Below are 13,941 nucleotides of genomic sequence, written 5' to 3'. Positions count from 1 at the left end.
GTCATTTTTTTGTCACTTTTTTGTCATTTTTTTGTCACTTTTTTGTCACATCTTCATCATTGTTTTCATGCTTTTGGATTGGGGTAAAGCCAAACTGGAGAAAATGTGCTCGGTTCAGGCGGGAGTTAAGGGGTTAACAAAACAACAGGGACGAGGCTTCAGGACAAACCAGAAGCTTTTAGATTTGAATAAAGCCAAAGTGGAAAAAAAGTGCTGGGTTCATGTGGGAGTTAAGAGGTTAAGAGAAAACAAAATAAAGTGTTCAGTTTAAGAATAAGTCACTTTTTGTTAAAAATCAGCTTGAGATCACGTGTTCCTTTTTGTTAATTTAAGAGCTTATCTGAATGTACGCGATATGGTCTAATTCCATCTCATTTATAAATATATCGACATATCTCAACCTCTTAACTCCCACCTGAACGGAGCACATTTTCTCCAGTTTGGCTTTACCCCAATCACAAAGCTTCTTGGGAAAAAAGCACCAAAACAGCCACAAAAAATGAGAAGAAAACAAGGAAGTAAACGCGACAAAATGTGACAAAAATTCAACAAAAAATGACAAAAAGTGACAAAAAAATCAACAAAAAGTGACAAAAAATAATTAAAAAAAAACACAACACAGCAACAACGTGAGGAAAAAGATCAGTTTTGTAGGTCTTAGCTTTCAAATGAGGTGTTACACAGGCCTATATAATAGCCAAAGAGGTTTAGGCGGGTGGTGAGCAGCGTTAATTTTGACAACATATTTTATTTCAGTTTTAGTTTTAGTCTTTTGACTAAAATGTATTTTAATTTTAGTCAAGATTTAGTCAAAAAAAACGTTTCAATTTTAGTCTAGTTTTAGTCGACTAAAATTGCATGTCAATTTAATCGACTAAAATGAAGACTAATTTAGTCGACTTATATTTATAATATTCATTATAATCATATTAAATCAAGGTCCTCGACTTCTTGGAGCTGCTCCACATGAATAAAGCACAAACCTGTTCATTTGGCAGTGAATTTACATGATCTGAGGCTCTTTCAGACGCTCAATAGAAGTTTGGATGATTTTAGTCTCTCCTTTTCATTTTTATTTAGTCTTATTTTAGTCGACTAAAGTATCTGGACATTTTAGTCATAGTTTTAGTCTCATGAGAAACTTTTAATTTAGTTTTAGTCCAATTTTAGTCAGTCAAAATATCACTTTGACTAAAATTAAGACTAAATATTTTAGTCGACGAAATTAACACTGGTGGTAAGAGCTTAAATATCCATATATATCACCCAGCCCTAATTCAGCAATAATTAAACATTTCTAAATCCGTAGACGCCTCACACACAGTGGATTTTGTGACGCAGAGTGATCCATATTGAGTGAAAAGTGTGAGAATAAACGAGGACAAACTCCTCTGACCCTGAGGGAAATGTGTCTGTTGTTGAGTGAGAGCCGTCACCCAGACAAACATGCTTTAAATACTTTAGGAACACAACAGAGGAGCGTGACCAGTGAAGGTGCCGGGATCAGGACAGGACTGTGTTTCCTGCTGACCAAGGACCGGGCTCTGTCTGTTCTTTGTCGCCCCCTGGTGGTTTGGGCTGATGGAGCTGAAAACCACCTCTTCTCTTCACATTTTACATCGATTTAAACCAAAGAGGCTTAAAATGGGTGTTTTTGTATCACCTCAAAGGCAGAAGTTGTGGAGTTAACCCCTTAACTCCCACCTGAACCGAGCACATTTTCTCCAGCTTTACCCCAATCCAAAAGCTTCTGGGAAAAAGGTGTGAAAATAGCGACAAAACTGAGACGAAAACAAGGATGAAAATGTGACAAAAAGTGAGAAAAAATTGACGAAAAAGTGAGAAAAAATTGACAAAAAAAAATATAAAAAATGGACAAAAAATGGACAAAAAAAATGAGAAAAAACGGACAAAAAAAATTTAAAAAATGGACAAAAAAATGCGAATAATTTGACAAAAAAATGACAAAAATGGACAAAAAAATGAGAAAAAATTGACCAAAAAAATAGAAAAAATGGACAAAAAATGGACAAAAAAATGAGAAAAAATGGACAAAAAAATGCGAATAATTTGACAAAAAAGTGACAAAAAAGGACCAAAAAAAAATCGATCTTAGCTTTCAAATGAGGTGTTACACTGGCCTACAGGATTTGGGTAAAGCTGAACTGGAGAAAAGGCGGGAGTTAAGAGGTTAAATGTCTGAAATGCAGGGTTGTGGCCGTCCCCGCCCCTTAACCCCGTCAGGAGGCGGAGTCAGTGAGACTGTGGTGAAAGACGTCAGCCTCTGTGACTCTGCCGTGTGGCGCTGTTGTGAAAGCGCGGCCTCAGAGTTATTTCAGTCTGTCCTGAGGCGACCGGCTCCCAAACATCGTAAAGTCGGGCCGTAATTACAGCGACGGCAGAAAAAGGGGAGAAAATAGAGTTTAGTGGGTTACAGTAAAAGCAGCAGCTGCAGACACGACTCCACAGATCGATTCAAGGAGGAAACGGTTTGAAGCGTAGTGTCACGGAGGTCATGGGGTTTGTAGAGCTGTGAACTACAGGGTGAGCAGCTTCTGTTTGTGAAGGAGCTTGTTCTGCCTCATTCAAGTGTTCAAATAAGGAAACTTTCAGAAACATCTTCTGCGTTGCTCGATATTCTAAAACAGTGACGAAAAACTGATGATAAAGTGGCAAAAATGTCACACGAAATTGACAAAAAATTGACAAAAAATGACAAAATGTGATAAAAATGTGACAAAAAATTGACGAAAAAATGACAAAAATGTGACAAAAAAGGACAAAAATGTGACAAAAAAGTTGATAAAAAATTGACGAAAAAATGACAAAAATGTGACAAAAAATGACAAAAATTTGATTAAAAAAATGACACAAAATGTAAAAAAAAAGATTAAAAAAAAGATAAAAAATTGACAAAAAAATGACAAAAATGTGACAAAAAATGACAAAAAAAATGACACAATTTTGATCAAAAATGTGACAAAAAATGACAAAAATGTGACAAAAAATGACAAAAAATTGATAACAAAATGACAAAAAAAGACGAAAAAAAATGAAAAAAATGACATAAATGTAAAAAAAAAGGAAAAACAATTGACAAAAAAATGACAAAAATGTGACAAAAAATGACAAAAAATTGATAACAAAATGACAAAAAAAGACGAAAAAAAATGAAAAAAATGACATAAATGTAAAAAAAAAGGAAAAACAATTGACAAAAAAATGACAAAAATGTGAAAAAAAATGACAAAAATGTGACAAAAAAATGACAAAAATTTGATAAAAAATGGACAAAAAAATGACAAAAAATTGACGAAAAAATGACAAAAATGTGACAAAAAAATGACAAAAAATTGATTAAAAATGAGTTGAATACCGAACAAAAAAATGATGGAAAAAAAATCAGATGATGTGAGGAAAAAGATCCTCCCGGTTCAGGCGGTTAAGAGTTAAGAGGTTAAATGTACTTCAATCATTTACAGTGACTTTTTTTTTTTTGACAAAACACTGCTGCTGATCAGAGTGAGTGGGGGCCCTGAGCCCCTGAGCCCCAGGCCTCTGCTGCCTGTGCTCCGCCCCTGCTCTGACTGTGGCTGGTCATGGGGTCGCAGCAGTAGTAGTATTTGCAGTAGCAGTACATATGTGTAGTAGTCTGGCTGGTCATGGGGTCGCTGCAGTAGTAGTATTTGCAGTAGTACATACGTGTAGTAGTCTGGCTGGTCATGGGGTCGCTGCAGTAGTAGTATTTGCAGTAGAAGTACATACGTGTAGTAGTCTGGCTGGTCATGGGGTCGCTGCAGTAGTAGTATTTGCAGTAGAAGTACATACGTGTAGTAGTCTGGCTGGTCATTGGGTCGCTGCAGTAGTAGTATTTGCAGTAGAAGTACATACGTTTAGTAGTCTGGCTGGTCACGGGGTCGCCGCAGTAGTAGTATTTGCAGTAGAAGTACATACGTGTAGTAGTCTGGCTGGTCATGGGGTCGCTGCAGGAGTAGTATTTGCAGTAGAAGTACATACGTGTAGTAGTCTGGCTGGTCATGGGGTCGCTGCAGCAGTAGTATTTGCAGTAGAAGTACATACGTGTAGTAGTCTGGCTGGTCATGGGGTCACTGCAGTAGTAGTATTTGCAGTAGAAGTACATACGTGTAGTAGTCTGGCTGGTCATGGGGTCGCTGCAGTAGCAGTATTTGCAGTAGTAGTACATACGTGTAGTAGTCTCGCTGGTCATGGGGTTGCTGCAGTAGCAGTATTTGCAGTAGTAGAAAATACGTGTAGTAGTCTGGCTGGTCATTGGGTCGCTGCAGTAGTAGTATTTGCAGTAGAAGTACATACGTGTAGTAGTCTGTCGGGTCATGGGGTCGCTGCAGTAGTAGTATTTGCAGCAGAAGTACATACGTGTAGTAGTCTGGCTGGTCATGGGGTCGCTGCAGCAGTAGTATTTGCAGTAGAAGTACATACGTGTAGTAGTCTGGCTGGTCATGGGGTCGCTGCAGTAGTAGTATTTGCAGTAGTAGTACATACGTGTAGTAGTCTGGCTGGTCATGGGGTCGCTGGCCTCCTCTCCGTACAGCGCGTACACAGTGACCGTGTACTCTGTGGACGGGGTCAGTCCCTCCAGCTCCACCTCCTTCACCGACGCCTCCACCTTCACCTGAGACACAGAGAAACAAACATCACCAACAGAACCTGATGCCCCTCCTAGCCCTGACCTTAAGGATAGAGGAGTTTAGGAGCTAAAGCTAACCTTACCTTAGCCCTAACCTTAAGGATAGTGGAGTTTACGAGCTAAAGCTAACCTTACCTTAGCCCTAAACTTAAGGATAGTGGAGTTTACGAGCTAAAGCTAACCTTACCTTAGCCCTAACCTTAAGGAAAGTGGAGTTTACGAGCTAAAGCTAACCTTACCTTAGCCCTAACCTTAAGGATAGTGGAGTTTAGGAGCTAAAGCTAACCTTACCTAAACTTAAAGATAGTGGAGTTTACGAACTAAAGCTAACCTTACCTAAACTTAAAGATAGTGGAGTTTACGAGCTAAAGCTAACCTTACCTTAGCCCTAACCTTAAGGATAGTGGAGTTTACGAGCTAAAGCTAACCTTACCTTAGCCCTAACCTTAAGGATAGTGGAGTTTACGAGCTAAAGCTAACCTTACCTTAGCCCTAACCTTAAGGATAGTGGAGTTTACGAGCTAAAGCTAACCTTACCTAAACTTAAAGATAGTGGAGTTTACGAACTAAAGCTAACCTTACCTAAACTTAAAGATAGTGGAGTTTACGAGCTAAAGCTAACCTTACCTTAGCCCTAACCTTAAGGATAGTGGAGTTTACGAGCTAAAGCTAACCTTACCTTAGCCCTAACCTTAAGGATAGTGGAGTTTACGAGCTAAAGCTAACCTTACCTTAGCCCTAACCTTAAGGATAGTGGAGTTTACGAGCTAAAGCTAACCTTACCTAAACTTAAAGATAGTGGAGTTTACGAACTAAAGCTAACCTTACCTTAGCCCTAAACTTGAGGATAGTGGAGTTTACAAGCTAAAGCTAACCTTACCTTAGCCCTAACCTTAAGGAAAGTGGATTTTACGAACTAAAGCTAACCTTACCTTAGCCCTAACCTTAAGGAAAGTGGAGTTTACAAGCTAAAGCTAACCTTACCTTAGCCCTAACCTTAAGGAAAGTGGAGTTTACAAGCTAAAGCTAACCTTACCTTAGCCCTAACCTTAAGGAAAGTGGAGTTTACAAGCTAAAGCTAACCTTACCTTAGCCCTAAACTTAAGGAAAGTGGATTTTACGAGCTAAAGCTAACCTTACCTTAGCTCTAAAGTTAAGGATAGTGGAGTTTACGAGCTAAAGCTAACATTACCAGATGAAAAGTTACGAGAGTTTTAGCTATTATTAGCAATTAACATCCGGGCATTTTCTATTTAACACAGCCGTGCCAAACAAACAATACATATTGCGGCGGGGGTAATCTGAAAGCAGGGGGGGTAACTTGAAATCAGTTTCAGGTTACCCCTGGCGGTAATTTGAAATCAAGTTACCCCCGGTAGTCTGAAATCAATTTCAAAGTACTGGGGGGTCTGGGTCTGGGTCTGGTCTGGGTCTGGGTCTGGTCTGGTCTGGGTCTGGGTCTGGGTCTGGGTCTGGGTCTGGGTCTGGGTCTGGGTCTGGGTCTGGTCTGGGTCTGGGTCTGGGTCTGGGTCTGGGTCTGGGTCTGGTCTGGTCTGGGTCTGGGTCTGGGTCTGGTCTCGGTCTCGGTCTCGTCTCAAACATCACAAAAATCCCGAGTCCGTGGGTCGAGTCCGGACTTGAACGTTACATAACCCTGGGCTCAAACTCAAACAATTCTTCAGATTCCAGCGTCGCTCAAACGCAGCAGCGACGGCTCCGCAGAGAAACACGCTACAAACACGCTACTAACACGCTACAAACACGCTACATGTGTCTGTCCTTCTCGCTCAGAGGCGCACACAGGATCATGCACAGTGGGCAGTCTGGGCCCCCTTTATCTTTTCCACATGTTGCCATATGGACCATAAACAAATACATTTAGTTTAAACGTGAAAGACACACATGAAGTGACACCGTCGTGAAGTGAAGCTGCAGCTCAGGGGGGCAAACAGCAGCTCACCCATCATCACCCGGGCTGAAGTCACCGAGGGGGTGTGAAAGCTCCTCGGGGGCTCCGGGGGTGGATGAGATTCGCCCTGAGTACCTTAAGTCTCTGGATGTTGTAGGACTGTCTTGGCTGACACGTCTCTGCAACATCGCGTGGCGGTCGGGGACAGTGCCCCTGGATTGGCAGACCGGGGTGGTGGTCCCTCTCTTTAAGAAGGGGGACCGGAGGGTGTGTTCCAATTACAGAGGGATCACCCTCCTCAGCCTCCCCGGTAAGGTCTACTCCAGGGTGCTGGAGAGGAGGATCCGGCCGATAGTTGAACCTCGGATTCAGGAGGAACAATGCGGTTTTCGTCCTGGTCGTGGCACACTGGACCAGCTCTATACCCTCCGTCGGGTGCTCGAGGGTTCGTGGGAGTTCGCCCAACCAGTCCACATGTGTTTTGTGGACCTGGAGAAGGCGTTCGACCCTCGTGGTGCCCTGTGGGGGGTGCTCCGGGAGTATGGGGTCCGGGGCCTCGTGGTGCCCTGTGGGGGGTGCTCCGGGAGTATGGGGTCCGGGGCCCTCGTGGTGCCCTGTGGGGGGTGCTCCGGGAGTATGGGGTCCGGGGCCCTCGTGGTGCCCTGTGGGGGGTGCTCCGGGAGTATGGGGTCCGGGGCCCTCGTGGTGCCCTGTGGGGGGTGCTCCGGGAGTATGGGGTCCGCGTCCCTCGTGGTGCCCTGTGGGGGGTGCTCCGGGAGTATGGGGTCCGGGGCCCTCGTGGTGCCCTGTGGGGGTGCTCCGGGAGTATGGGGTCCGGGGCCCTCTGCTAAGGGCTGTCCGTTCCCTGTATGAGCAGCAGGAGCTTGGTTCATTGCCGGCAGTAAGTCAGACCTGTTCCCGGTGCGTGTTGGTCTCCGCCCTCGCTCAGAGGAGCGTACAGGATCATGTATATATGAAGTACTTTAGAGTATTTGTACCTCCTTCTCGTCGTTGCCGCCCTCGCTCAGAGGAGCGTACAGGATCATGTATATATGAAGTACTTTAGAGTATTTGTACCTCCTTCTCGTCGTTGCCGCCCTCGCTCAGAGGAGCGTACAGGATCATGTATATATGAAGTACTTTAGAGTATTTGTACCTCCTTCTCGTCGTTGCCGCCCTCGCTCAGAGGAGCGTACAGGATCATGTATATATGAAGTACTTTAGAGTATTTGTACCTCCTTCTCGTCGTTGCCGCCCTCGCTCAGAGGAGCGTACAGGATCATGTATATATGAAGTACTTTAGAGTATTTGTACCTCCTTCTCGTCGTTGCCGCCCTCGCTCAGAGGAGCGTACAGGATCATGTATATATGAAGTACTTTAGAGTATTTGTACCTCCTTCTCGTCGTTGCCGCCCTCGCTCAGGGGAGCGTACAGGATCATGTATATATGAAGTACTTTAGAGTATTTGTACCTCCTTCTCGTCGTTGCCGCCCTCGCTCAGGGGAGCGTACAGGATCATGTATATATGAAGTACTTTAGAGTATTTGTACCTCCTTCTCGTCGTTGCCGCCCTCGCTCAGGGGAGCGTACAGGATCATGTATATATGAAGTACTTTAGAGTATTTGTACCTCCTTCTCGTCGTTGCCGCCCTCGCTCAGGGGAGCGTACAGGATCATGTACCCCGTGGCGCCGGCCGCCGTCCTCCATCGAACCATCATGGTGCTGTGGGTGATGTCGAACAGCTCCAGGTCGTTCACCATCGGCAGAGCCACTGGAAACAACAAACAAACAAACAAACACACAAACAAACAAACAAACAAACAAACAAACAAACAAACACACAAACACACAAACAAACACACAAACAAACAAACAAACAAACAAACAAACAAACAAACAAACAAACAAACAAACAAACAAACAAACAAACAAACAAACAAACAAACAAACAAACAAACAAACAAACACACAAACAAACAAACAAACAAACAAACAAACAAACAAAAAAACAAACAAACAAACAAACAGAGGCTCCGTCAGTAACACCTGCACATCTGGATCTGTGGAACTCAGCCCAGGACTGAGTTTAAATCTTGGTTGACTCAGAAATGTTTGTGTGAATGAATCGTTTAAACAGTTTATAAAGGTTTACAAACCCCGGTTAGTTTGTTATTTTTTATGTCCATTTCTCAGAGATTATGAAAGAAAAAACTACATTGTTATTTTTAAATCATTATGAAAAAAGAACCAAAATGACCCCAGTTCTTAACACTGTGTATTTCCCTTTAACATCAATGACAGCTTGGAGCATGTGGGCGTTGCCGTGGTAACTCGCGTGTGGTGGCGCTCGTGCGTTAGCGCGTGGTGGCGCTCGTGTGTTAGCGTGTGGGCGTTGCCGTGGTAACTCGCGTGTGGTGGCGCTCGTGTGTTGGCGTGTGGTGGCGCTCGTGTGTTGGCGTGTGGGCGTTGCCGCGGTAACTCGCGGTAACTCACGTGTGGTGGCGCTGCCCCTCAGGGCGACGCTGGCCGAGCTCCGGTAAACGGCGAACACGGCGACCTGGTACTCGGTCAGAGAGTTCAGGTAATTCAGCTCCACACTGTTCTCCGAGCCCTGGACCACCTACAACATGTACAACAGGAGAAACGAGGTCACCTACAACATGTACAACAGGAGGTCACCTACAACATGTACAACAGGAGACACGAGGTCACCTACAACATGTACAACAGGAGGTCACCTACGACATGTACAACAGGAGACACTTATCAATCAATAGTTTTGTACAGCCCGATATCACACAGGACTTTACAAACATTAAAACAATGAAACAAAACAAGACAAAGAACACCAGCAGACTGAGCGACGACATCTGATAAAAGTTCAATAAACTCCCGGAATAAAGTATTTCTGTGATAAAAACCAAACTCAGAGACAGTGGAATATTTATGATAAATACGAGTCAGATACTTTATATTTAACATGAATTTTACATGAATGGCTTGGATTATTCAAGAGGAAGCTACCGGTCATTTAACAGCTCCAGCTAAAGGTTAGCAGCTAACGTTAGCATGAAGCTGTCGGTCATTTAACAGCTCCAGCTAAAGGTTAGCAGCTAACGTTAGCATGAAGCTATCGGTCATTTAACAGCTCCAGCTAAAGGTTAGCAGCTAACGTTAGCATGAAGCTATCGGTCATTTAACAGCTCCAGCTAAAGGTTAGCAGCTAACGTTAGCATGAAGCTATCGGTCATTTAACAGCTCCAGCTAAAGGTTAGCAGCTAACGTTAGCATGAAGCTATCGGTCATTTAACAGCTCAAGCTAAAGGATAGCAGCTAACGTTAGCATGAAGCTATCGGTCATTTAACAGCTTCAGCTAAAGGTTAGCAGCTAACGTTAGCATGAAGCTATCGGTCATTTAACAGCTTCAGCTAAAGGTTAGCAGCTAACGTTAGCATCTTTTCACCGTAACCGTTTATATTTAAGTCGTTTATTCATGAGAAACACAAACGACTGAAACAGCTGATTTACTTCAGTCGTGTTTAGTTCACAGACCTGTCTCTGTCAGGCTCTTCTCCCACTCTCCCAGTGCATTGTGGGAAATATTGACCCGTTTAGTGACCATCGATGCTCACTACTTTTCCAGATGCATTGTGGGAAATTTCGAGTATATATTTATATAGTCACTATATAGGGAATAGTGTGGACATTCGGATTCAGCCCAAGTGTCCAGGTTCAGCTTTACCCAAATCCTCGGCGCCCCCTGGTGGAGCGGGTTTAACGTGGTACCTTCCCCTCGGCGCCCCCTGGTGGAGCGGGTTTAAAGTCGTACCTTCCCCTCGGCGCCCCCTGGTGGAGCGGGTTTAAAGCGGTACCTTCCCCTCGGCGCCCCCTGGTGGAGTCGGTTTAAAGCCGTACCTTCCCCTCGGCGCCCCCTGGTGGAGCAGGTTTAAAGCCGTACCTTCCCCTCGGCGCCCCCTGGTGGAGCAGGTTTAAAGCCGTACCTTCCCCTCGGCGCCCCCTGGTGGAGCGGGTTTAAAGCCGTACCTTCCCCTCGGCGCCCCCTGGTGGAGCGGGTTTAAAGCCGTACCTTCCCCTCGGCGCCCCCTGGTGGAGCGGGTTTAAAGTGGTACCTTCCCCTCGGCGCCCCCTGGTGGAGCGGGTTTAAAGTGGTACCTTCCCCTCGGCGCCCCCTGGTGGAGCGGGTTTAAAGCCGTACCTTCCCCTCGGCGCCCCCTGGTGGAGGGGGCGTGTCCGGTTAGATTAAAGTCGTACCTTCCCCTCGGCGCCCCCTGGTGGCTGTAGTGAATGTCTTGAAATCGGCCTCTGTCTTTAACCTCTTAACTCCCGCCTGAACCGAGAGGATCTTTTTCCTCACGTCATCACATTTTTTTTCCATCATTTTTTCGCTGGGTGTTCAACTCATTTTTGAAACTTTTTTGTCATTTTTTTTGTCAAATTTTTAGCACATTTTTGTATTTTTTCGTAAATTTTTTATACATTTTTTGTCATTTTTCTGGTCATTTTTCGTCATATTTTTGCATTTTTTTGTCAAATTTTTATCAAATTTTTGTCATTTTTTTGTTTTTTGAAATTTTTATCAAATTTTTGTCACATTTTTGTCACATTCTTGTATTTTTTCGTAAATTTTTAATAAAAGTTTTGTCATTTTTTTTACTTTTTTTTTGTCATTTTTTTAACATTTTTTTTGTCATTTTTGTCATTTTTTCATCAATTTTTTATCAATTTTTTGTCATTTTTTTTGTCATTTTTTTGTCATTTTTTTGTCATTTTTTAATCAATTTTTTGTCATTTTTTTCTCAAATTTTCGTCCATTTTTTGTCAATTTCTTGTTATATTGTGGTACCTTCTCCTCGGCGCCCCCTGGTGGAGCGGGTTTAAAGCCGTACCTTCCCCTCGGCGCCCCCTGGTGGAGCGGGTTTAAAGCCGTACCTTCCCCTCGGCGCCCCCTGGTGGAGCGGGTTTAAAGTCGTACCTTCTCCTCAGCGCCCCCTGGTGGAGCGGGTTTAAAGTCGTACCTTCCCCTCGGCGCCCCCTGGTGGAGGGGGCGTGTCCGGTTAGATTAAAGTCGTACCTTCCCCTCGGCGCCCCCTGGTGGCTGTAGTGAATGTCTTGAAATCGGCCTCTGTCTTTAACCTCTTAACTCCCGCCTGAACCGAGAGGATCTTTTTCCTCACGTCATCACATTTTTTTTCCATCATTTTTTCGCTGGGTGTTCAACTCATTTTTGAAACTTTTTTGTCATTTTTTTTGTCAAATTTTTAGCACATTTTTGTATTTTTTCGTAAATTTTTTATACATTTTTTGTCATTTTTTTGGTCATTTTTCGTCATATTTTTGCATTTTTTTGTCAAATTTTTATCAAATTTTTGTCATTTTTTTGTTTTTCAAATTTTTATCAAATTTTTGTCACATTTTTGTCACATTCTTGTATTTTTTCGTAAATTTTTAATAAAAGTTTTGTCATTTTTTTTACTTTTTTTTTGTCATTTTTTTAACATTTTTTTTGTCATTTTTGTCATTTTTTCATCAATTTTTTATCAATTTTTTGTCATTTTTTTTGTCATTTTTTTGTCATTTTTTTGTCATTTTTTAATCAATTTTTTGTCATTTTTTTCTCAAATTTTCGTCCATTTTTTGTCAATTTCTTGTTATATTGTGGTACCTTCTCCTCGGCGCCCCCTGGTGGAGCGGGTTTAAAGCCGTACCTTCCCCTCGGCGCCCCCTGGTGGAGCGGGTTTAAAGCCGTACCTTCCCCTCGGCGCCCCCTGGTGGAGCGGGTTTAAAGTCGTACCTTCTCCTCAGCGCCCCCTGGTGGAGCGGGTTTAAAGTCGTACCTTCCCCTCGGCGCCCCCTGGTGGAGGGGGCGTGTCCGGTTAGATTAAAGTCGTACCTTCCCCTCGGCGCCCCCTGGTGGCTGTAGTGAATGTCTTGAAATCGGCCTCTGTCTTTAACCTCTTAACTCCCGCCTGAACCGAGAGGATCTTTTTCCTCACGTCATCACATTTTTTTTCCATCATTTTTTCGCTGGGTGTTCAACTCATTTTTGAAACTTTTTTGTCATTTTTTTTGTCAAATTTTTAGCACATTTTTGTATTTTTTCGTAAATTTTTTATACATTTTTTGTCATTTTTTTGGTCATTTTTCGTCATATTTTTGCATTTTTTTGTCAAATTTTTATCAAATTTTTGTCATTTTTTTGTTTTTCAAATTTTTATCAAATTTTTGTCACATTTTTGTCACATTCTTGTATTTTTTCGTAAATTTTTAATAAAAGTTTTGTCATTTTTTTTACATTTTTTTTGTCATTTTTTTTAACATTTTTTTTGTCATTTTTGTCATTTTTTCATCCATTTTTTATCAATTTTTTGTCATTTTTTTGGTCATTTTTTGGTCATTTTTTAATCAATTTTTTGTCATTTTTTTCTCAAATTTTCGTCCATTTTTTGTCAATTTCTTGTTATATTGTGGTACCTTCTCCTCGGCGCCCCCTGGTGGAGCCGGTTTAAAGTGGTACCTTCCCCTCGGCGCCCCCTGGTGGAGCGGGTTTAAAGTGGTACCTTCTCCTCGGGCTGGCCTCCGGACGCCGGGTAAAACACCACCCGGTATTTCTCCACTTCTCCGTCGGCCTGAGTCCAGGACACGCGGAAACTCCTCGCCGTGATGTCAGAGGTCACGAGGTCACGGGGCGGAGACACGGCGGAGGGGGGCGGGGCCGGCTCTCCTCCTCCTGAGAGAGAGAGAGAGAGGTGAGAGAGAGACAGGTGAGAGAGAGACATACCTGACCCGATAAAAGGCCGATATTTCCAGAACCAATGTGGGACTAAACTGGGTCTAATGTGGGACTAATGTGGGACTAAACAGAGACTAATGTGGGACTAATGTGGGACTAAACTGGGACTAATGTGGGACTAATGTGGGACTAAACTGGGACTAATGTGGGACTAATGTGGGACTAATGTGGGACTAATGTGGGACTAAACTGGGTCTAAACTGGGTCTAAACTGGGTCTAATCTGGGACTAATCTGGGACTAAACTGGGACTAAACTGGGACTAATGTGGGACTAAACTGGGACTAAACTGGGACTAAACTGGGACTAATTTGGGACTAAACTGGGACTAAACTGGGTCTAATCTGGGACTAAACTGGGACTAAACTGGGACTAAACTGGGACTAAACTGGGTCTAATGTGGGACTAATGTGGGACTAAACAGAGACTAATGTGGGACTAATGTGGGACTAAACTGGGACTAATGTGGGACTAATGTGGGACTAAACTGGGACTAATGTGGGACTAATGTGGGACTAAACTGGGACTAATGTGGGACTAATGTGGGACTAAT

At 43.3% G+C, this 13,941-nt stretch overlaps 1 protein-coding gene across 1 annotated transcript in view; it reads right to left on the bottom strand.

The window, feature by feature from the left end:
• The window catches only part of col14a1b (collagen, type XIV, alpha 1b), a gene marked incomplete at both ends in the record, with an annotated part of 152,458 nt that overhangs the window by 81,795 nt on the left and 56,722 nt on the right, over positions 1–13,941 (bottom strand). The window contains 4 exons of the mRNA XM_079570762.1: positions 4,522–4,651; positions 8,206–8,348; positions 9,071–9,197; positions 13,157–13,326. Of these exons, the coding sequence (XP_079426888.1) occupies positions 4,522–4,651; positions 8,206–8,348; positions 9,071–9,197; positions 13,157–13,326 (570 nt within the window). The remainder of the gene's footprint in view (positions 1–4,521; positions 4,652–8,205; positions 8,349–9,070; positions 9,198–13,156; positions 13,327–13,941) is intronic.

The sequence above is a fragment of the Gobius niger genome, assembly GCF_951799975.1.
Source record: "Gobius niger genome assembly, chromosome: 14".
Taxonomy (NCBI): domain Eukaryota; kingdom Metazoa; phylum Chordata; class Actinopteri; order Gobiiformes; family Gobiidae; genus Gobius; species Gobius niger.
The sequence above is the reverse complement of the archived record's forward strand: the minus strand, read 5'-3'. Positions and strand labels throughout refer to the sequence as shown.